Source organism: Streptopelia decaocto (assembly GCF_964273445.1).
Source record: "Streptopelia decaocto genome assembly, chromosome: 1".
Lineage (NCBI taxonomy): Eukaryota > Metazoa > Chordata > Aves > Columbiformes > Columbidae > Streptopelia > Streptopelia decaocto.
The window spans coordinates 29981567-30007203 of record NC_138663.1 but is presented as its reverse complement, the minus strand read 5'-3'; the positions used below and the strand labels follow the sequence as shown (position 1 = coordinate 30007203).

Genomic DNA, 25637 nt, shown 5'->3' with positions numbered 1-25637 from the left:
ACAGTATTGAGAAGCAAAAAATTAAATGAAAGAAATATAATTGGCACACCAAGCTCCTGCAGACCTGTGCAACTGTGACAAAAAGAAGGAAAACAAATAAGTTCAGGAAGTTACTGAACAGACTTAATTTTAAATGTTGCTAGTTTAATTCCAATTTTAATATTTTTTACTTTGCATAAACCTTCTTTATTTGTGTTACTGAAAACATACCAAAAGTCATCTGTGATAGATTACTATAGATTTTTGAATTTCCACTAGTGCATTTAAAATAAATGAGTTTTAATAAGTTTAATTTCAAGTTATTCAAAGTGTTTTATAATACTAACAATTTTTAACAAATTAGATTATACTGACTTTTAAAAGAAGGCCTCCTTTACAAGAATTACCATTTTAAACAGTCTTCAAGAATCATTGTAATGATTTTCTACTTAAAGTTAAATCTCCTGTGAATCCAGGGAAGACAAAACAAAATCTGATCTATGAGAGATACACTTTGCAATATCGTCTATATACAAACTGAACTATAGATTCATTCTCAAGGACTAAATGGTGATTTTCTGTCTATACTTCAAATCTTTTTGAGGAGGAAGTCCTACTAGCTTATCCAAATTATTTTTTTTTTATAGGTTTGTGGCATGTAGTACATTTGTTCTGGCAGCCAAGAGGGCAAACCTCATTCTGGGTGCATCAAACACAGCATAACCAGCCAGTCAAAAGAGGTGATTATCCCACTGCATTCAGTGTTGGTGCAGCCCCACCTGGAGCACTGTGTGCAGTTCTGGGACCCACCATTTAAGAAGGATGTGAAAGTCCTTGAATGCAACCAGAGGAGGGCAACAAAGCTGGAGAAAGGGCTGGAAGGCATGTCATATGAGGAGCATCTGAGAACTTTAGGCTTGTCTAGTTTGGAGAAAAGGAGGCTGGGGGATGACCCCATTGTTCTCTACAGCTGCCTGAGCAGGGGAAGTGGAGGGAGGTGCCGATCCCTTCTCCCTGGTGTCCAGTGATAGAACCTGTGGGAGTGGTTCAAAGCTGTGCTAGGGAGGTTTAGACTGGACAACAGGAAGCACTTCTTTACAGAAAGGGTGGTCAAACAAACTGGAACGGGCTTCCTAGAGGTGTGGTCAATGCCCTAAGCCTGTCAGTGTTTAAAAGGCATTTAGACAGTGCCCTTAATAACACACTTTAACTGTTGTTCAGCCCTGAAGTGGTCAGGCAGTCGGACTAGATGATCCTTGTGGGTCCTTTCCAACTGAAATATTCTATTCTGTTCTATTCACTTCTGGGGATTTACAAGACACTACAAAACTCACTTCACCTAGACTATGAACTACACTGGAAACAAAATCAGAAAACTGAAATGACAGAATTTTTATTCAGTGAGTTTGTAGCATTTTTCAATCTCTCAAAGCATATTTCAAAAGGTGAAGTATTATGTAGTCCATAATGTCTGACTACCTGAAAAATACAAAATGAAAGGTCATAAGAGACTCATTATAGATCTTTCACCTACGTTTCTTTTCAAAAACTAGAACTTAGTCATTAATATTTTCAAAATGTCACTATTTTTATCTTGTTTAATGCTTTCAGAAATGAAGAACTGAAAAACAGGACTTTTCTGCTGTAGAGTCCTAACACCTGAGATCAAGTATTAATGGGTCTATTTATTTGATCTTTCATTAGTTTCAGTAATTAACAAACAGTAAAATACTAGCTAACTTATTTTAATTGATTACATGGAAAAACACAGCATTGTGCACCAAATGGATTGAATAAAGATGATTCATTCATCTATGAAAGCATAACTACAGACTCACAGACCACATCATCTATCACCTATCTCATGGAGCATTAAATGAAAATACCTTCCAACTCATAATTTTTCACAAGCCTTTTTTCATGATGGAAGACTGTAAGACTCACCATTGAAAGTGTTTATTAATTAATTCTGGCACATGACACCAAACAAAATTAGCAAAGCAACAGATGGACTTTGTGCATTTCATTTGACATTCCAGATAAAATGTCCAACACAACTCAACTCTCTATACAACTACCACCTCTCTGCAAAACCATCACACAAAGAGGCCCATAAGTGCTAGAACCGCACCCTACCTGACTGGTGATTCCCACTCCCCTGTACCCTGGAACTGACACAATTGCTCTGCAGTGAGACTGGAGGTTTTCTCAGCAAGAAGGAATCCTGACTGATCAATAGAGCACCAAAAGGCTTACAGAAGTGGAGGTTTTAGCATACAGGCATATACACTTCACCTCAAAGACCTGATATTAGGAATGAGGATGTTCAAATTTTCCTCTAAGGTCCGTATATATTAGTTGTGCATCATATTTTATCCATATCAAAAAACCAGTCAGAACAACAGGGAAGAGTCCTGTATTTTCAGATACATTTTTGTACATGATCCATTTTACTTTCAGTTTCATTCCGAGCATCATATTATGCTGATCAGGAATAATTCAATATATAAAAATATATACACATAGAATCTTAAAATATCAAAACCAATTCTTCTTGGTTTGTAATAAAAACTGTCTTCAGACATCAAATAGGAGTTGAAATGCTCTGTTTATGTTTTCTATACATGCTTTAATTTACCAGTTGTCTGCTTCAGTCACAAATATCCTTGCAGTATCATTACAAAACTAATAAATATTTTAGAAAAATCTTGCCAGCTTTGTTGTTTTATCTTATTATCTAAGTGTTTGCTTTACTCTAGTAAAGTATGAAAAGTGTCAAGTATTACTTACATTTCCTGCACATGCACAATGAAGGGACAATAATATTTAATAAAAACTTACTGAGTTATAATAGTCCAATAATTTATTCTTTAGCTAAAAACTAGTTTCTACAGTTAAAGCAAAGAGCTGAACAACAATTTTCATGTGTTCAAATAGAAAAAACATATCTGAAATACTGAGATTAATATTTCTACCAATAAATTAATCTAATCTGTTTTACCAAAGACAAATTAGGATCATTGTACAGCCCTCTTTACATATGAGTGGGTCACTAACCTACAGGCTCATTGGTACTCTGCACACACTCTCACAGCTTACGCCCCACACTTTTGTCCATTTGGCCAAGAACACCCACCGAAGTTAATGAAAATTCAGAGTATTAAGGTATTTGAATGTACAGCATCATTACTATCCTACAGCTGCAATTTAAGTTATTAAATGTCTTTTGTGTTATCAGAAACTACATTCAGTTTTCAAAATTCAGACAAATACGTTAATAATACAGAACAGTTAAAAGTAACACTTGAAGTTGCCTAATATTGCTGTCTCTTTCTGATATTGCTACAGGAATGAATGAGGAATAGTGAATCATGACTAACAGTCTTATATGAATTACAGCACTAATATCAACCACATTAAGGACCTTCATAAGGACCTAAGTCTATAAAAGGCACCAGTCAGTAGAACACGCTGTTCCTATCTTTTAGTTCTTTGAAGTGATAGCTAGTTTTAGCTGTAGATGTCCATAGGTTTTGGACATAAAATTATCTTCTTAGTGTCTGTCATTTCAGATATTTTGCTTCAGCAAAAATGTCAGAATTTAGTTTCATTTCTCCAACTGAGGTAATTTGGAATTTTACGATAAAACATAAATTATATCTACTGCAAGAGGAAAAAAAAAAAATACACAGATATATTCCATAGTGCTGAATCACCCACCAGTGCTGCTATTAATTAGAGCACATTGATACCACACTCAAATCCTTGATTTGAATTAAAGCTGCCAAGAACTTCTTAAGTATTCACTACACCAGAGCAAGAATCATTTACTAAACTAATTGAGTCTCAGTCTGCCATATTGTCTGAGAGCTCCCAGGGTCATTCATATCTTAGTGTGGGAAACTAGGGATTTACCCTCCCAGATCTATGCCAGCTCTATTCTCTACCTGGGAAAAGAAATCCTTTCAAACAAGCATTTTCATCAAAATAATACTGCTCCCACAAAAGCATTTGATTTACATCTACTAGTAATTTATTTCCAACTAGCCCCAGTAGGAGGTCTATCTGTCAGAGTAAACCAAGTCTTGAAGTACTCCAGTGTCTACCCTTGCTACAGTTTTTTTTTCCAATAGAATAATTTATTCAAAATCAGTTCCACCATATTCCCTACAGATTCCTACGCACTGCAGTGAAGGCAGTCATCTGTGAGGGTTCTTTGTCTCTAAAATAAAAAACAAACAAACAAACAAACACCAAAACCAACCACACAATCAAACAAACATATAAAACTAATTAAACCCTACTTTTGTTTGCCAGCCACAGTATGAAACTGAAGCTGGACTCTCTAAATGAAAAATCACAGCCCTATAATCTCATTGAAAAAATGCTGTACAATTACCCGCCTTAATACGTGGCAGAGATATTCTAAGAAACAAGCATTATTTTCACCCATGTACCTTTCATGAGAGAGTGAGCAGTTTTGTGTAGCATTTCTCCTCTCATTAAAAAGGAGACAGGTACAATGCTGACATCCCTGTTAAGAATAGATAGAAAGAAAATACTAGAAATTTCTCGTTGGCTAGGATACTGATTCAAAATCCACTGAAAAGCTGCACTATTCCTATAAAGACTCAGAGACTAAGGCTTAAAATACTTACTTGATAATGTCTCCTTCAAGAGCAATCACTCGTTTAATGATCTTCTGTTCAGGGTTTCTAGGAGACCTGAGACAGGGGATAAGGTTATACAATCAGTAATGTTCCCGTTGTTTTAAGAAAATGAAAAGAAATTCCACAAAGAAATAGACACTATTAAAGTCATTAGGAGATTCCTTGTTCTCCTTGATATATCATCAATCATTATGTTTCACCCTGAAGTGAAGCTACTGTAATCTCAGTGCAAACCACCATTGAAATGCAGATGCTGAAAAATTACCTGCTTACAAACACCACAATAATCAACATACCTTATCATGAAAAATACACTCCTCAACATTAAATGTAGAATATCCCACTACCAATGAGGATGGTACCTTTGCAAATAGATTAATGTATTAAAACCAGAATTCCCCATCAAACATTAACATCACTATGTTTAAACATTCATGTTATTCACTCACTGTGTGGAAAAAAAAAATGTCCTTATGCTATATTCATATCTATCACTAATTTAGGTAAACCTTGCCTAGGGAATTTTGGAAATTTAAAAAAAGTTGTAAAGTTATCTGAAAGTTTCAGCTTTATCCAAAGCTTCGTAATGCAACACCATGTTTTCACTTCAAGTTATTTTCCTGTAAGCATGTTTTATTCTGTGGACTCTGATCATGCATAGTTTTGACAGGTTAGTGTAGAAATATGTGCACCATAAAATGTCTTTATTTTTTACATACCTTACCGCCCCCCTTTTTTTGTTCTTCATTCTTCACTTTTAATTTTATACCTATACAAACTCAATAGACTGTTTTCAGGTTATTTAAAAAATATTTTTATTTGCTGATTGTATATGGGAAAGTCAGTGAAGGAACAAACGGTTTTGATTTTCTGCTGATGCTTGGGATATTTATATTAGATTCCAAGTACAGCCTGCTAGACATGCAATCACAAGAGCTTTATATTGCATTTTTCATGCCTAAAAACAATGGCCATGCCATCCTCACAACAGACCAGTACCTTTGAGCTCATCTATAGTCAGCTGGTAGCACACTAGATTATATTTCCTTTGAAAGCAAAGCTGAGATGAATCTGCATGAAAAATCTGTCCACAGTGCTGCACGACTAAAAGTATTTGCCGTTCACTTTCAGTTCCAAAAGTTGAAAAGAAAAATAGTTAGGCTTACTCAATTTTTAATATGAAGCCAAAGAAGTATTCTAAACATTTTTAAAGTGGTTTTATTTGTGTGTATGTGTCAATAGATTTGTAATGCATTTATATTTCACTGTAATTAAAAAAAAATCAAGAAGCATAATTTTGAATTTCAAAATATCAAATAGTTTCACTTTACAGTTCACCAAGCCTGAAAACCCTCTTTTCACAAGGCAGCATGGAGCAGTGAACATGAATAAGGACAATAATTTGCTTTCCTAGTCATCACTGGAATTTTTAAATCACTATGTCATTTACAGTAATATTTTATTTAGCATTAATTTTACACAAAGAGTTGTATATTCCAGTTCAGTCTTGTCTTTCATGTTTTTTATCAGGCTGAGAAGACACATTTTAATAATATTTTACATTTCAGCCTCGAGAGGAATTAATCAAGTTTTAGATGCTCGTATGATTCAAATATCTGGAGTACCCACAGCACTTTTTGATGCTGCTCCCTAGCAGGCTTCAACCCACACTCATTCAAGTCTAAGAAAAAACAACACCCTATAGTATATTTTTTTATTAATTTAGGCTCAGACCGTAGTATTTTAATGTAAAATGTAAGTAACTGACAATATAATACATATGTGACAAACTATGCATTTCTTAAAGACCAAATTAAATCAAATTTTAAGTTTGCTCTTTCAAAATTCTGTTCTGGTTTAACACCTTACTTCCAGAGGTTCTTTGAAATTCCCCCTGTATACATTATCACTCGATTAGTATGTATATATTGTAATGTAATTACTGTTCTCTCCCTTAATTTGCCTTCCTTGTGCAAAAAAATTGCAATGACCTTGAATAAACATCACTCTAAATCTGAGATATGAGTATTTGTTCTAAGTGTGGTTGCTTTCCTAACAGCAATGACATATTTAACCAAATCACATCATTTAGCAGAAAGACTTCAAGGAATTCCTTGTAGATGTTATTAGAAATCTGGAATATTTTTACTATTTGAAGCCAAAATAGCTTAAAAATAATCTTTATACTAATGTTCTGATTATAATTCATGAAAATGGCAAAGAACTGATAAGAGAGGGAGCAGCAGGCTCCAACTGGCCAATAACACAGGCAATTTTAAAACAAGTATTTTCAAAGTATTTTCAAGAGGCAATCAGAATGGTTTGTTCAAGAGCCACAATGATTGAACAGGTGGTAAGAGAGACTAGTTCTGAAGTGATGGATATTGATGCCTTCCTGAAAGGTGTTTAGTGTAACACTGGGATTTCATTGATTATGGAAATCACAAGACCACATAGATATAAGTAAATTCTTTCTCTGAAATTTTGCAGCTGGTATAGAACAAACTAAAAAGGAAGTAGAAAGAAAAGTCTCAAGTACTAAACTGGTAATTGTTTAGTACTCCTGGGTCACTGATATCAGGGTAACAAAAAAAACCCTTCAAAAATGGGATTTTTCCAAAACATAACGGAATAAATAAATTTTTATATATATATATATATATATATACACACAAAGAAACTGTTGGTTTGCTTGTTTACACCACTCCTAAATTACATTGTGTATTTCCATTCTGCTTATATGAAAGTTCATATTAAAGCGTGTTCCTTTTAAGTGATATTGTATGGGAAAAGATGAGCTTCCTTACACACAATTAATGTATTTTTTCTCCCGAAGATGGCACTCAGAAGACATAAATATCATTAATATGAATTAATAACAACCATCCATATATTTACCAGTCAAATCCATATCTGATGCTTCACACAGCAGCCACCATTCCTTGACCATTTTCCAAGTCAGTCTCTCAAAAAGTCAACCTTACATTTTCCTCAGTAAAAATATTTCCTCATCTGCATATAACCATTCTGAATATGCATGAATTAGGGACAGCAGTACAAGTAGAAACAGAATGACTATGAAAATCCCAAGCACATTACAAATAATAATACACAAGTAGCAGTTAGCAGCACATCAGGAATACACTAGCAAAAAAAAATCTTCTTAAATGCAGATTAAATTCTACTCCACTCATAGTCACTTTTACTTTTTCTATGAAGAAAAGTAGAAAACAGGCTAGTCTACCAGTGTCCTCCTCAAGCCATCAAGTTTGAGGATAACACTTCGTTACCAATTTCTCTTTAAACAACAGTGTTCTTTTTTCAGGCACCTCAGGAGAATGACCATTGTGGCCATCCAACCCTCGAGCAGATCAGCACTCCCACCCAACTTGGTGTCACCTGCAAAGTTACTGAAGGTGCACTTTGAAGGTGCACTTGATCCAGATCCAGATCCCTCATCCAGACCATTGATAAAGAGATTAAACAGAACTGGCCCCAGTATTGATCCCTGGGGAATACCACTCATGATCATTCTCCAACCGGACTTGACGACATTCAGCCCAACTCTTTGGGCCCGGCCATCCAGCCAGTTCTTCACCCAGTGAAGAGTACACTGATCCAAGCCATGAGCTGCCAGTTTCTCCAGGAGAATGCTGTGGGAAACAGAGAGGACGTGGACTATCTCATCCTTATTTTCTGAACTTGCTTAATAAGATAAAGAGGGAGTTTTACATGGATGTATCATACAAGAGACAAAAATGTTTACCCTCAAAAAAAGTTTTGTGGCCTTGTTCTTTGATGAAGAAGCTTCCTGTTGCCATCACAGCAGTTGGTGCTCAAACTCCATACAGCAGGAACTATGTAGCAACATCTATGCTTTCATCCCTCCCAGTATTATAGCTATGATAAACCAGATCCAATATAGTAGTCTCTAAATGTGGTAAAAGAATGCAAATTTACTTAATATATGCCCATATGTTCCAAATAAAAAGATTTTTAATCCGTTCATTTTTTCCCAGTCCGTAACTTTTATCTAAATTCCATACTTCTTTATGCAGATAACGAATCTCATAATAAACATAATATTTAACTAATTACATCACAGGTTCTGAAACAATTTCTATATTGCGGAAAATAGCAAAAGGATGACACTTATTATTTTTTTTTCTGTCATTTCTGTTGTCAATTTCTATTATATGGAATTGCTGCACTAAATGTATCCATTAACCAGGTCCAATATCTGTGTTCAGTTTGAACTCACCAGTACAAGAAATATATTGACAATTGCAAAAAAGTGACAGACCAGCAAAATAATAGTAACAGAAGAGTAATGTAACTGCAGTGGCTAAGGAAATTGGGTTTGTTCAGATCAGATATGAGACAAAGGATTTAAATGCTGTTGTCATCTATCTAACTGGTGATTAGGAATTCAGACTTTTTAGAGAGGCGCAGAGCAGAAGGAGGTAAGGAAACAGCATGAGTTGCAGCAAAGGAAATTCCAGTTGGATGCCAGAAAAGTTTTCACACTGCATGTGGTTAAGCAGTAGTGCAGGGTTCCCAAAGAGGCTGGGAATCACAGAGGTGCTCAAGGTGTGACTGGACCAGGCTCTAAGCAGCCTGACCCAGCTTCAGACTTGAACCTGCGCTGAGTGGTGGGTAGGACTAGATAATCACCAGAGGTGCCTTGCAACATAAATTCTTTTTCACTTGTAACTCTATACAGCCTTTAGTTTTATTCAAATATAGGAAGAATCATGATGTTGATACCTTAAAATACAATATCCTTTGTCTGGGATGCAGGCTCTGATTCCAGAAGACACAGTACTGATCACGTTGATTAACTGCTGTAGCCCACAGAATATTTTTTGTCTTATTGGATAGTAACTAATTCTATTATAAGCTATTTTTAGAGAAGGTTTTGATATCTTGTCTCAAATATTCTGAGCGACAATGAGGCTAACATCCAGAGAAATTACTCCCAAGTTTAATTATCCTTGCTATAAGAAAATTGCATCTGCATTCAAAATTGAATTTATCCAACTTCGATTTCAACTTCATGCCTTCTCCTCCAAGGCATAAAAATCCTCAATATTTTATTTCTTCTTCATGCAGAAAGATTTAGGCACAACAGTCCTAATTAAATGTCTCTTGGATTCATCAGCTACAATGGCTTAAACTTCTTAGCATACAGTTAGTTTTCTAGTTCCAGGACCACGTTTGTGGCCATACTTCAAATTTCCTCCAACATTTCAGTATTCTTCTTGGCATACAGACATAAGAACCTAGTATTATTCAGCTTGGATTATTACTATACTTAATAATAAATTGAGTAACCTGTTTTGATCATGCTGGCTCAATGGAAAATCCCTTTCCTGTTTCTTAATATTCCATTTTGTATATTCAGGCAAAAAGTTCATTCTTTTCTTTCTAGGAGCTGATGTTAAAAGGATACAAAAAGTGACATCTAAATCTTTTGAGTAAACTCATTGCTAAAACAGTTAAGCAATAAAGCTTTGATTACTACTTCCACTTCACATTCTGTAACGTATGGGTCTGAATGGTAACCATGTGATTCCGTTCATGCTGTAATGACATAGCTGCCTTATTGTTAATATTTACTGTCTTGTCTATCTCTGTGTTGTTTGCAAGCTTAGCCAATGATTATGAAAACAATTGACAAAAACAGTACCTGGCTTTGGACCACAATGCAATCTGCTGGAAATATCATTCACAGATGTCTCTCCAACCATATCTATGTCTTCACAGCTGAACTGAGCCTGTTTATAATCTGTCTAATGTGGCCTACATTAATTCCATAAAAGGCAAGTTTCTAGATCAGGATATTATGTGGTAGTAAAAAGAATCCCTGGAGAAACCCAATACGACCTTTACCAAATTATGGTTATCTAGTTGGTTTGTAATTTTATTTATAAAACACAACAGGTTTGTCTGACAACACATATTTCTGAATTCATTGACCTGAACCATATTTTAGCTTCTACTGATAGACTGAGAAATAAAACGTGGCCATTTTTTTCAGATAAGACATTCCTAAGGCTCTTTGTTATAAAATTGGAAATTTATTGCAAGTCTTGAAGTTATTTGTATTTTCTCCTTTGACTTTCTCACCCTTCAGCTACTAAAGAGGCATTTTCCAAATGGTGTTCCATACAATAAAAGAGCTGTTTGAGTCCATGCTCACCTGCCAGTAGCAATGTTTGAACCAGTTTTGACCAGCGTTATAACTTTAAAAGCAGTGATAGATTAGTAATTTTTTCAAACAGAAATATTATGCAGAATTCATATGTCATTTTGACAATGTTGGCAGATAATGAGAGCAAGAGAAAACATTCTTCAACTGCTTCTGGATTCCCTCTGGACTAAATTTGAAGAAGCAGGCCCCAGTCCTAATAAATGCAGGTTTAGTGAAACATTTTGAAAATTCACCATTTTTCGCTCCTCATTTACGAAGTAAGTACTTCAAGACAGCAGTTGCAACAACTGGTTAGGCATAAGTTCCAGTAATGCTTGGTTTGCTCAGCAGCTCCAATGGAAAATATGTATAAAGATACAATTAAAAATATGAGGAAGACTGTACTTCTAATAACATCTTGCAATTCTTAATTTAACTCCATGTTACATTAGCGTTTCTTAGTCAAACCTCTGTTAAAAAGCAAACTCACTCACTGCCAAAAAACGATTTTGTTTTTACTGAAAGTAGTGTTTTATAACAATTACAGATTGCAAGCAGGCACTGTTGGAAAGGTATTATTTCATTTTTCTTAAATTTTAAACTATTTGCACGTAACCGAAAATAATGCATCCTTGAAACTTCATGGGGAATTCTGAGCAATCTCTAAGCAAAAATAACAATCTGAATACATATCCTGCATAAAGCCTCAGTAAAGGAGTCATACACTTTGCCATATAGCAATGCAATAATTAGAACATGTAAACAATTCTCCCAAGCTCTGCAGTTCTTGGATATCCATGCTTGTTCCTTCTCTCCCTTTCCCATGGGCCCCACTCCTGAGCTCCTCTCTATATTCTGATTTAGTTTTGAGTTTTCAAACAGAGCAAGAAAGTGTTTCTCCAAGGGTAGTACAACCAGAAAAATAATAGCTTCCACAGTAAATACCCTTCCATAATATATTTCCTGGTACCAGACGCTATTTAGCAGAGATCTCCTACACTAAGATGAAGAAGGAATTGGAGGGAAAAGAATAAATATCTGCATACTTCTGCAATTGGGCTTTCTCTGATATATCTACAGCATTGCAGCCTCATTGTTAGATGAGACATCAGTAGCAGCAGATTTTCAGCATTTTTCATAGATGTTGAAAGGTTATCACAAATAATTTAGATATTTGACAGTGGATAACTATAGATTCTCCCCAGTGCAAATCAGATGTATCATTCCAATGTGACAAAATTAAGCAAGCCTTTCTACACTTTGGATCCAGCAATCAAAATTGTGCATCTGAAAAATTTTCTGAATTACATCTAAGACAAAGTCAAGGAAAAGACAGCAAAAAAAAAAATTAAATACATCTCCATTAGAAATTACCATTTAAAAAAAAAAAAGCTGAAGTGAGGCAAGGAAAAAAAAAAATAAAAGAGAAAAATTAAAAACTCTAATTAAAATGTTTCACTACAATAAAACTAATCGGTCCTGCAAAACTATATGAGAAGTCACCCTGAAAAACCTCAAAAAACTATAGTAACTCAGAAGCATAACTATTATTTTGAAGTAAAATCTCATTTAATTGGTTCTCAGCATTCTAATCTAGCCACTTGGACGTTAAACAACTCAGCCACTTGTAATGCAGACTGTGTAATCACAATAGTTATGTGCACTTGACCTTCTTCCTGTTAAGAGAGAGACTCAATTAATTACTTGCTGTTTTAAATGGCCTTTTCACCTTATCTTCTCCTTTTCCAAAAGGGTTGAAAAACTCTATACCTTAACCTTTGGCTTCGAAAGCATACATAGAAATATTTACCTAGCAAAGAGGAAGTAGCACAATCCAGGAATGAGAGTATCTGGGCTTCTGTGCTTAAGTCAACAACAGTAATATATTAACTGTTTCATTAACGATTATGCTGTAGTGTATGAACCATATTTCATCTTTTCTCTAGCTGCCCAAAAATTCTATTCTGTAATAGAAAGAAAATATTACTTACTTCTGTTGCGAAAGACAACAGAGGGAAAGGCACAGAAAACTGCAAAATGCAATCAAATGCTTGAAAATCGTTCTCAGGGTGCCATATGGGATACTAGATAAAAATAATCTGCTTAATTTATACATAATCTATAACTTTGATTCTTAAAATTATGCTTATTTTTAAAGAATTTTACAGGCTGCAAGATACACTTCTATACCTTCTTTGATTCTGGGATTGGGCCTGTGTTCAGTGGCAACTCTTCTAAGCATAAAAAATTAAATAATCAGTTGCTGTCGTGAGATGCTAATTGTAACTACACAGTACACATTCTGCAGCAATTTTCACTTGTTATTTATTTCTAAGGAGGTTCCAGAAAACTGTTTTTCAGTTACACACCATAATTATTGAAAAAAGTACTGGATTCATATTTAGATGTTAAAAATATCGGTGACTTAGGAACCAAAATATCTCAAAATAAATTTAGAAGTTAAGAAGCCTAGTTCTCACACTGTCTCAACTGAAGACCAAGTTTAGCATCTCAGATAGAATTAACACAATATTTGGGAAAAAAAAATTGTGATTCTGAAGAATCTGCAGGTTTTGTCTATATTTAAAATCACCTGAACGCAATAAGCACATTGCTTTTTTTTTTTTTTTTTTTTTTTTTTTAAGACTACTTCAAGCACCCATTGAAAAAAATTGCTTACCACTTCTGAGTAGCTCAATACTTTCTCAAATTTAACCTCTGCTACAATCAAGAAAATAACCCTTCTGGATGAGTTAAGTCTGTTATGGTCACTGCACAGAAGGTAACAGACAATTAAAGTGGGATGAATCACCTTTTGGAGGAGAATCTCTCTTCTTGTTGACTACAAAGGAAGCCAGATATCAGCTTAGCCTAGCCATCTTGATATTAAATTATTAAAGACAAAGTGCTCAAAAATATTGTTTCATCTACCTTATGTGTAGCAGATTTTTTGAAAGTAACACAGGAAAGCAAGTAAAGTACTAATAATGGTGAGGTAAACAGAAAAGCAATAACAATAAAATGTGTACTTTTAAAATAGTTGTAATACAGGTTTTTAGTAAAAAATCCTGTAAGAATAGAGAAGTTATGTCAATGTAAACTCACAAAAAAACAAATAAAGAAGCCATTTAAAAGATCTCTACAGAGGAATATGGAAGTCTTCACTTCAGAATTATTTGTAATTATTTTTGTAAAATAGTGCCACAGGCAAGTTAAATAATTTTCCGTATTTATGATGTAGAAAATGAAAATCAATTCTCTTCCAAATAATAAAAGGTAAAGGTGGTAGAGGCTTAACTAAGAAACAATTTTGCATCTCTATTAATGACTATTAAAAAACTGTCCATAGAACATAATCCTAAAGATTTCTTTGTGTTCAGTAAGCACACAAAGACATAAATTATTCCCAGACTGTATAACATTAAATTCACTGGAACTTGAATATAGTTATATGATAAAATAACATGTCAGAAATAGAGAGTGATGATGAAGATAGCTTATTTATGTAGTTGAAAACTTAGAATTTGTTATAATAGAGTATAGAAAAAAAATTAGAATTAACATTACCAAAACAAAAAATGGGAAAGTGTCCTGGTTTTGTTAAAAACAAGTTTCTCTTTCAGTGAATTTTGCCTGTCAGCTAAAGCCTTCATATTAACTGCATTTTCCTGGAGAACCAGACACATGTTTTGGTAAACATAGCAATGGAATGCAAACTTATTGATAAGCACGGATGGACATCTCGCGAGAGGGGCAACGAGAAACCGGTGACCAAGAAACTGACCAACTGTGTAAAACATTCCATTCACGTGAATACTTCATATAAAAGTGGGAGATCACGAGGATCTCGTCCTTTTTCCCTTTTGCCTTTGCTTTTTTCCCTTCTGCTTATGGCCGACATTAGGAGAGGACCTTGCTAGTCGTCCCTGCAAACTGAGGCCTAGTGAGAGACTGAATCCAGCTCCGGTTGGCTGCAGAGTCTAATCCAGGACTTTGGGTGTCGGCTCTGCAGTTGCTGAGACTTTCAAGATTGGTTTTGTATATTTTGTATTATTTTCTCTATTCTTATTAGTAGCATTAGTAAAACATCTTTAATTTTTCCAACTCTCTTCTCTCTGTCCTTCTTTTCCTCCCGATCGCCTGTCCTGAGTGTGAAGGGGGAGAGGGAGGGGCAAAAGTGGGAAGTTGGGGGGGGAGGCAGTTAACGATACATCTGCCAGGGTTTTATTGTCACCCCACAATCTTAATCCTCTACAGAAAGTTACCTACAGATTTTAAACCAAAAGTGACAAAATGCCATTTGCAAAAATTACAAGATATGCTTTAAAAAAAAAAAGAACAATAATAAGATAATTGAACAGAGATAAAAACTCACAATTAAAAGGAAGAAAGCAGCCTAAGTTGTTTGTTCATTCTTCTTCACAACTTCTGCTTTTAGCTTAGATAGGGAAAAATGAAGTCAGATGAAGTCAGGCTGAATGAACCATAGATTGGCTACTGTGAGAGAAATTCTTGTAATAATAGGAGTTATGACCTGCTTATAAGGATTTGGCAAAGACCAGCAATAGGAAATTTAATAGGGAGTGTTTTTCCACATGATATTCTTCTCAAAAGCTGATGTTCTGTGTCAGCAGGTCATCAAGCATTCTGCTTCATTTGATGCTAAGTGTGTTATCCTCTACCTGGGTGCTCTCACAGATAGCAAAAGGGACACTGTGAGGTTACTGCTCTAAGAGACTGATCACTTGAGCAGGCACAAAAGAACTTTGAGGAGTTTGTCAAGAATAAAATGGTGTCCTGTGCTGGTTTTTGACATGAGATTTTTAGGATTCTGAGCTGCAAGTCACTTCTTTTGTATGACGACAAATATATTTACCTAAAAAATTAAAAAGGGAAGATGTAATAAACCAGAAGTGCCACCAACAGTGAACAGCACAAATGAGTAAAATATCTATACTAACAGATTTTCCCTTCACACAAAGCAGTTCAGAAGCTGTTTAGATAGTGCTCCCCTTCACCATGAAGGCCAATCTGTTCTCCCTCTCTCCCCCAGCTGCACACACAGCCTCAGGGTTTGATCTGCACACTTGCTTCCCAGCTCTTCCCACGCTACAGTCTGCTCTGGTTACTCTACCCCAAATGAATTCTGAATTCTACAGTCTCAGGCAGCAGCAAAACGAGGCCTTGCCCCATCCAGCCTGTCAAACCCAGTCCTGTGTGACAGTTTCCCGCAGAAGGTCCCTGTCACCTTTTTCTCCAAGTAAATGATAAGCTGCTCAGAACATTGCTAGAAAAGGGAGAGACTGGCAGAAGCAACAGGAAGGGAGGTGGGAAGGACAAATTAAACTTTACAAATATTTTTAACACACTCTGATAATGCATTCCTCACTCTTCTCCCTCTACCCATGATGCAAAAGTTCAAACAAGTTATTTATCATTTTCGATTTTTTTTTTTTTTCTCAGAGCAAGACCATGTTAGAATAAGGTGAATTCTAGTTTTACAAAATCTCAAAATATTAAGCCAGTCTTGTGTTTCTTTTAACTCATTGATTCATTGCTGTTTTTTTTTTTTTAAAAAAAAAAGCTTTTTCTTTTCTGAAAATACGCTGGGAAAAAAAATAGGGAAAAAAAATAAAAAGAAAGTTCTCTTACAGAAAACAGAAAAGAGTCAGGAGGGTAGCCAAAAGAAAATGCAAGCCAGAAGGACTGATGATACAGGCTTGTATCAGAAACTAACAGAAAATAAAGTAATTCTTTAGTTTTTAGTGGCTAGAAATGTCTGAAATATTAGCCACATGAAAACCTGAGAGGAAGAAATGCAAGATTGATGTAAGATGTGGAGAATGCAAAATTGCCGGCAGGACCTCTTTGAGCACGGACGGGCGGGCCGGCGAGAGTAATGAGTCTAATTCAATATGAATTTAACATCAATACCCTTTAATGAACTCTAAACAACAGTGAATATCAATCTCCCCCAATACACATTTTAACAACTCTTATATACTCTTTACTTAGTGGCCACGGGACAAACAGAGGCAACGATTGGTTACTCTCTGCAGTCACACGTCCCGCCACCTGTGGTGATTAGCTGCAGGGCACTGTCCACGAGCTGTTCACGCACAAGGATGACAGTGCCCCTCCTGCAGCCTGGGTCGAGGGCAGACCAGCTTCTGTTTACTTCCTTTCAGTCTTTGGTGTCTCTAGGAAAAACCTCCGTGCAGGTGCTAGCCTGCACCACAGCCACATCAAGCGCTGGCTTGTTCATAGCACACAGCCAAAAACTCTCACACAAGATATGGTGTGGGATTAATAAAACTTTCCAGAAATTCTACTGGTTCTACTATCGAACCTATTAAATTTGTGGTTCACATATTATTCTGTATTTTTTGGACACTACTGACAAATTCTGAAACATGTTGACATTCACTGTATGTACTGGGCCTTGTTGACTCAGAACACCAATTAGAAGCACAAAAATATTAACTCAGCTAATTCAAACTTGGCATTATTGTCTTTGTCTAAACTTAAGCCTTTATATTTTCATGAGAATTGCGTATCTAAAATAGATTTGAAACACAAACTTTAATGCAGATGTGTTTGAGAGAAGCCCTTTCACACCCCTGCTTTAAGAAAGCAAGAACAACACTGTAAATTATTTGGGTTATAAAGAGATGAATATCAAGCAATGTGATTCTGTGAATTGTGGGAAATCATACAGAACTTTGTAACACTGGTGCATACCGCATCACAAATTTCATAATTTACAACCATCTTTTTCATTTTGATTTGCTTAGTAATGTTCCACTATCCATTCCTGACATATTTGTTTCATAAAAATATAAGAAAATATTAACTGGAATATATTTAAGATGTTTGGTGTAACATTTTGAGATACTAACTGTATAGTTCTGTCTCAAAATCTAAAGATAGCTTTTGCATATACACTCCAAATGACGTGTCACTACAGAAATGGTTACTAACACAGTTCTTTAAAACTCAGGCTAGCAATATGTTTAGTAAGTGATATAGTAGTAGGGTTGTTGCAGCCATGATGGTACAAGTATAACTTTACTTCTCTGAAATAAACTGTACAAGTGTATAAAAACATATCTATGAGTTTTGGTTAAAGGACTGTATAATTCAGACACTTCAGGATTAGACTATGTTTCTTTTTAACTGAGAAACAGCAATACTAAGACTTATTATTATGTAACTCTCTGTACGTTCAAAGCATTAAGTGACTGTACTACTGACATTTGTGATTTATAGCATTTGATAAAAAGCTACCAGTGCTGTTCAAGTCTGCTGTGCAGACAGTGTGTGATGGGACTAGTCTTTACAAATGGATAACTGGAATGTAATCAAAATGTGACTTGAAAAAAAAAATAGTTGTCACATTTGAAAATGAAGATATTTCCCTGCTGTTGTGATCAGTTCAAGTTGGCAAGATGACTCACTAGCAGCAAAACAACTCACGATAGGCAAAGACTGCTCAGCAGGCAAGACTGTGATATAAATCTGTCCTATAGGAACAAACTGGGAATCCCTCAAATTCCTGCCTGTTTGTCACCTCTTAAGAGGACAAAAATGAAAATTGTTCTTCCTTGAGATTTTCACAAGCATTGTTTTTAGTAGGAGGAGGCAGTATTAACTCTTTGAATGCAGTGAACAGCCAGTACCCCTGATCCCTAACCCCCCGGCAAGAGGCATCCCAAGTCATCCACAGGGGTGAGGAAGGGCTGCACTGCTGGTACACTCACAGATGTCTCTCCACAAAGGTCAACACCTGCTACTCCCTCAGCTGGGTTAGTCCAACCAATACATTCATTTCCGAAACAATAAATATTTTTTCGAACTGTCTTTTTTATACTTTCGTTTCATAAAGAAAGTATGTGGAATTATACACAAAAGGAATAGTTGAAAAACCTCCCCAATATCATTATTATGTTGTCTTCAACTGAGAAAGCAATGTACATTGCAGAACATTTTATACAGACCTCTTGAACACATTTGTAATTAGTTTATACATGAACTGTGACTCAAAAAAAGAAACTATTGCTGGTTGAAAAACCCTGGAGAATGCTGTGGCTAATTTGTGCTCTTTTTCAGTTCCTATGTTTTATAAAGATAACTCTGCATCATTTCAGGAAGGATTTTCTTTATGTGATCTCTATCATGAGAAAAATATATCCTCCATACCTGTCCTGAATCTGAAGGCAAGAATCTAAAGTGGATTCAAGGTATCTCAGGGAAACTTCATGCAGTCTGGACTGAACTGTAATGCAAGCAAGATTTTAGTGGCTTAACTGCCACATTATGATTATACATATGCCATTGTCTTGGCAAAACTGGATGAATTCACAGATTATTCACCAAAGCTCATTCTTTGTTTATTTGTTTGATCTACTTTAGGGTCAATGAAGAAGGGAAACAATCCTGAGTCTGACTTCCTACACATGGTAGGCTTTGTATACACGTACTAGCAAGGCCATCAAGTTTCTACTTACAGGTCTACAAAACTGCAAGATATGGTAGATGGTTGATGGTAATTATCCTCATGATTGCTACAAGTCAGCACCACATAAAAGACAATTAAGGTTACTCTAATGTCCAGTAAAAGAAAGATGAAATTATTTTTAGTCTACCAGGAGCTAAAAGGGAAAACATGGGCAGCTGCCATGAAACAACTATGTTTGCTTATGTACCTGTAGGCCTGACGCTTCAGGTCATATCAATCAAGTTGATATTGATTTTTATTTTAAACACAACTTGGCATCCTACCTGCATTTGAAGATGAATGGACACCTTCTGTTGCATTATTTTTTACACAAGTTAATTACACTCATACTTAAAGTCTGAATATTATTTTCATGTTTGAAGTTGTCCAACACCCTTTAATTTTTTCCTGAAGACCAAGTTTGATATATAGAATAGGGCCAAACAGAAAGAGTTCCACTGCCCATGTGTGTACGTGACAAATTGTGAGTATAACTATGGAAGAGCTTCCTTCTCTCAAGACGTGGATGACTAACACTTAAATTCATTTTACAACCCATGAGTCGCTAGCTGATCCAAAGACAGATGCAAGACATTTCTTCTTTTATACACTTACATACTGCCATAACCACAACTACTTTCCAAATAATGTAATGCCATCGCTTTGGAAAGAAAGAAAGGAAAAAAAAAGGGGAGGGAAAAGCATTGCACTCTCCTAACATCACCTCCAGTAGTCATTCTCCATTTCTTTAAACTTACTCCCCTCTTCTGCTCCACTAGCTCACATTTGCTGGTCTAAACCTTGGGTGAACTGGAAGAAGTGGTTGTTTTAGCCAGAGGAAAAGCTGACCTCAAAAAAAAGAAAATAATGTGTAAAAAACCCAACAGTATCACCTGAAAAAGTGGTATACCTACTGTTGGTATCAGTGAAAGTGTGAAATTAGGAAATTAATAACACATTTCTCTCTTATTGACTCCCTTGTTTTGGTGCATTGAAATGCTTCACTTGTTTGAATTTATAATATAGGAGTATAAGTAGTATATTCTAAAAAATTGTCAGACTAGCAGAAAGCCTGTTTAAACAGCACATGACCCAAATAAACAATAACACTTATAAATTAAAAAAGGATAAACTAAGAACTAAACAATCTAAGAAAGGAAACAGTCTAAACAGTTTAAATATCTAAACAGTCACAAGAAAGGAAATGTATAAAAAAGGTTTTCAGACCCCTAATAGCTCAGTGCTGGTGCATTCAGCTGAGAGCTGGCTGAGTAAATAAATTTCTACAACAACCTTGGTTGGCAGATCTGAAATTACATTTGTTCTTTTAAATACATTCTCAACTTTGACACAATGGTCTGTAGTCCAGTCTTTGCAAAAGTCAACTTAGTTGTAACTATACTAATAACTGTAAAAAATATTTCACATCTTACGGAAAATCCCAACCTACGTTCATAAAATGCTAAATAGAAATAAGTAGAAAATGTATGTATTACATTTAACAGTACTTCAACAGTGTTTACTCAAGAACAATTTTGTAAGCTACAGTAACAGCTCACAATCATATTATGAACACAAATATATTTTTTCTTCTCTTAAAATATTAATGACTTCAAGAGGTTGGTTTTGGAGATACCGTGGAAAGAGAGAATAAAAACTTGTCTAAACTAGAATTTTTATTGCCAAGTTCATTCATGAATAAATGAGTTTTAGATTGCTGGCAGCAGTTATATGAGACATCATGTACCTTCCAGAAAAATTTTAGACTGTAAGTATCTTAATGAGACAGATGCAGTCTTCTCCACAACTGCTGAATCACAATTTCATCATTTACGTAGTGGAGCAGATAATGTAAGAAAGAAATTAGAAAGACCTTCTCCATTTCAACAGAACAGGCCCTAAAAAGGGTAATAAATTTTGCAAAGAAAATTAGCTATATAAACACTAGTACATACTATGTATTTAATGTTTTTTATTATGTGTGGAAATGCAGCCCTGTACTCAACTGATCAGTTTATAATCATGCATAATTTAGAAAGTACTGACAGAGTTCAAATGAAATTGTATAAAATGAGCAGTTGTATTGGATGCCCAACTTAAGTATCCTGAGGACCTCATTATTTCCTTGGTTAAGAGCTCCTTTTCTTCTTCGTTTAAAGTGGGTATAAAAGTCACTAGGTATATAGAAAAAAATTGAGCTTGTCAACCAATATCAATCTAAAGGACCCCTAAGAGTGAGTTGTATGTGCTTGTATTCTCACTCTTGCATTTGTGAATTGGCGTGATGTGTGAATGTGTGCATTCAACAGCAAAGACATGGATAATTATTAACTCTCTGATTAGCCAGAGGTATCGCCCCCTTTGCCCCCAGGAACTGCTGGAGGAATCCTTTACAGGCAAATAAATTATTTTCTTTCCTATAGGAAGCTTCAACCCACAAATCTGACTCTCTGGCTTGACCTTGTATGTACCTTAACCCTAGTGACTTGTCCAGCAAGCTGGACACTCAGCTGCCCACACCACACCCCTGGCCTGGTCTCACACTGCTTTTCATAGAATCATAGAATATCTCAAGTTGGAAGTGACCCATAAGAATCATTGAGTCCAACTTCCTGCACCTCTCGGGACTACCTAAAACTAAACCATATGAGTCTCTTCCAGATGTTCCTTGAACTCTGATATTCTTGGTGCCATGACCACTTCCCTGAAGAGCCCGTTAGAGTGACCAACCACCCTCTCAGTGAAGAACGTTTTCCTAATGTCCAACCTGAACTTTCCCTGATGCAGCTTCCTTCCATTTTCACATATCCTATTGCTGCTCACCAGAAAGATGAAATCAGCACCTCCCCCTTTGCTGACCCCCTTGAGGGAGTTGCAGACTGTGATGAGGTCACCCCTCAGCCTCCTCTTCCTCAAAACCGAAGAAACCAAGTGACCTCAGCCACTCCTCCTAAGTCTTGCCATTGAGATGTTTTGCCTCCTCTGGACACACTCCAATGGTCTGATGATGTCCTTCTTATATGGAGGCACCCAGAACTCCACACAGTACTTGACACTGGGGCCACTTGACCCTGGGCAGTGCAGAGTGGGATATTCACCTCCCTCGCCCAGCTGGCAATGCTGCGCTTGATGTACCCAGGACACAGTTGGCCCTTTTGGCTGCCAGGGCACACTGTTGACTCATGTTCAACTTTCCATCAACCCAGACCCCCATATCTCTTTTCACAGGGCTGCTCTCCAGCCTCTCACTCCCCAGTTCGTACATATAAGCAGGATTATCCCAGCCCAGGTGAGGAATCCAGCACTTGGTCTTGTTAAATTTCATACGGCTGGTGATAGACCAGCTCCCTAGTCTACCCAGATGTCCCTGCAAGGCCCCCTCTGCCCTCGAGTCCACAGCTCTGCCATTTTTCAGCACTACACATTGCCATACAAGAAACACATACCTTTGAGAGGACAGACTAGGGCTTCACATATTCTTCTAAAAAGACTATTTATGACACAAAGTTTTGTTTGGTTTTTTTGTTTTTTTTTTTTCCAGGGGCTGCAGGCCTGTGCCCCAGAGAGTGAGGGTTTGCCCTGCCATCCCCCTGTAGCCCTCTCTTCTTGCCTGCTCCTGTTTCCAGTTGTGACTCTAAGCAGTCAGGCCACCCAGTAAGCTGGAATGCCTTTGTCTTAATTCATATAGCTCTAAAGCACCACAAGAACCTGATTAGCATTGACAAACTGGCTTCAACATAACTAAAATAAATTTTTAATTACTTTAATTAAACAAATGCAAATTCCCAAATGAAAATGAGTTCAAACCAGTTTAACAAAGCTCTAGTTCATTTCCATGCATATTCTTGATTCTCCTCTACGTTACAGAAACAGGTATCCCTTGAGGATGGCAAATAAATGAAAGCTTCTGGGTGTTGAGTAAAACAATTGCATTTGCCAGCCGGTAAGATCATTCCAAAAACTAGATAAGCAGCTCAGGGCAAGAAAGGAAATAGCTACTTTGAGTAGGAAAGAGGGAAGCTTCAGAGGTTTTGACACCTGTACCAGACAATGAGCAACCAAATGTCAAAAGCTGTACAACCTAGCCCATCAGTGGGCAGGAGACTAAGGTTCCTTAAACTGTGGGATGGAGTGGATGGATGAACAGAGGACTGAAGGACAGAAATCATTCTGTCTTCACAAACTGGCAATGCTGGTGTGACTAGACGATTACAAAGGTTGTGGTTTAAGAAGTCATCAAACTTCAGGAAGAATCTACCAGCTTTGTTTGGAAGTCAGTAATTAATGGCAAGTCAGTAATTAATGGCATTTGCAAACCTGGTCACAAAAATGTTGAGTTTTGAGGTTGGTTTTGGTGTGGGTTTTTTTTTGTTGTTGTTGTTGGTTGTTTTTTTGTTTGTGTTTGTTCTGTTTTGTTTCTTTTCTTTTTGCTTTGTTTTGGTTTTTGTGGTTTTGGGTTTTGGTTGGTTGGTTGGTTGGTTTTTTAATTACCACTGAGAGCAGCGACTTCTGTAAAGTTATAGTAACTTTTTAAATTGCCGTAACCTAGTTCATTGTAACTTCTTGATTGCACTTAGACGAACGTAGTCCTTGGTTAAATCAATTTAGGCAAATTTGAGGTTTGCTTTACCCTGGTTGGTGTGCAAAGTTAAAAGTGAGCAACTTTACTGAAGAAGAGAGTCTGTTATCTACCAAGTGTAGTTTCCTATTTGGCCATCATGAGGCATGATAATTAAGGTAACAGCAGGGAAGGAATGGGTCCTGCATCAATGTTCATCATCATTTGTGTAGAGCTTAACACTGTCTCAGATCACCAACCCACTCACTCACCCAGCTACATTCCTGCTATTTTCAAGTGCTCAGCTTCATTAAACCTTAAAAGGACTCTGATTGCAGGCCACAGTTGGGAAGTGGTTATGCACTTTTTTCTTCTCTGTAATTAATACAAGGAAATCTTTAGAGTTTTACTCTCACACTTCCAAAGTAGTTTCATTTCAGTTTACTTTTTTCTGCCAAGAAGGGCAATTCTTGCTTTCTCTAACTTGGGTAGAGATTTGGCCTGAGAGTTCTCCCTGCCCTTAAATGTGGGGGTGGGGATATTTTTAGACTATTTGTTGTAACAATAAATAGCCAGTGTGGCCACAGGTGATTTAGCAGATTACACAAGGCAATGAGACAGTTCTAAATAGATTTTCTCACTTTGAATAATACTTGCTGAAGTAAAATCCTATAGGAATAAACAGATTTGACAGACAACATATATACAACATCCTACTAAACAAACCTGTTGTTTACACACATAACTGCATATTGGATTTTTTGACAGTTGAAAAATCACATAAAGAAATCTACTGTTTTCAAGATTTCATAAATTACAGAACAAGCTACATTTATATACCTAAAGAAACAAAGTAATCACATCACTAAAATTTATTTAAAATTGCCTAGTAAAAGTGAGAGTCAGCATAATAGTAGGTTTCATTTAAATGGAAATTTTACAGATCTCTGCCATTAACCACTATTTATATATAATATCACTTGTCAAAGTGACTCATGAGGTATTATAGGCCAAGCACACTTTTCACAATATATTCAATGGTGCAAGTGCTAACAACTCTATCTCCCTTCCAGTAAAGGTACAATCACATATACAGGCCCAGCGACATCTAGGGCTGAGGAATGACCTTGGTATTTAAGAACAAATTATCTGCCCAGCCACTTTTCCCTTGCACAAAAGGCAGCAGAAATGATTCTGTCTTGCTAACTGTCTTTCTGAGAATTTCCCAGATAACCTCCAAAGCAAGCATAAAGCTAGAGCACCAGCACATCAACACACTCCTCTTCTGGAGCGACTAAAAGAGCTCAAATGCAATATGTTCTGCTTCTCCACAGGTGGAAGGCAATCCCTATAGGCCTGTTAGTACACACACACCATCTCAAAAGATGAGAAAAAAGTAGGAGGATGTTAGCAGGAACTACATCTTCTCTTAATGAAGTAGAAGTCCATGTACACAGAATATGACCAATTATTTTATATATTCCAAAATAAAAACAGTGAAAGAAGTTTTCCGTTCTCTCTTTTTCTTACTTTGTTCCTGACAAAAGACATTCAAAACCTACCTACTTATTTATCCACAGAGTTTTCTGACACTAATATCTGCTGACTCCCTTCTAAAAAACTCAATTGTGATTCCTTTCAAAATCCTTTGTCTTCTACTTCCTGCATCCTCATCTTCAGGACTCCACACTTTTTGGTAACATTTGATATCAAGCATTTTAGCAAGAGCTCCTCGATAAT

General features: G+C 36.2%; 1 protein-coding gene across 1 annotated transcript in view; it reads right to left on the bottom strand.

Moving 5' to 3' along the window:
* Nucleotides 1-25637, bottom strand: part of IMMP2L (inner mitochondrial membrane peptidase subunit 2) — a 464946-nt gene that overhangs the window by 151652 nt on the left and 287657 nt on the right. Inside the window, exon 4 of the mRNA XM_082070640.1 lies at nt 4638-4703. Coding sequence (XP_081926766.1) covers nt 4638-4703 — 66 coding nt within the window. The remainder of the gene's footprint in view (nt 1-4637; nt 4704-25637) is intronic.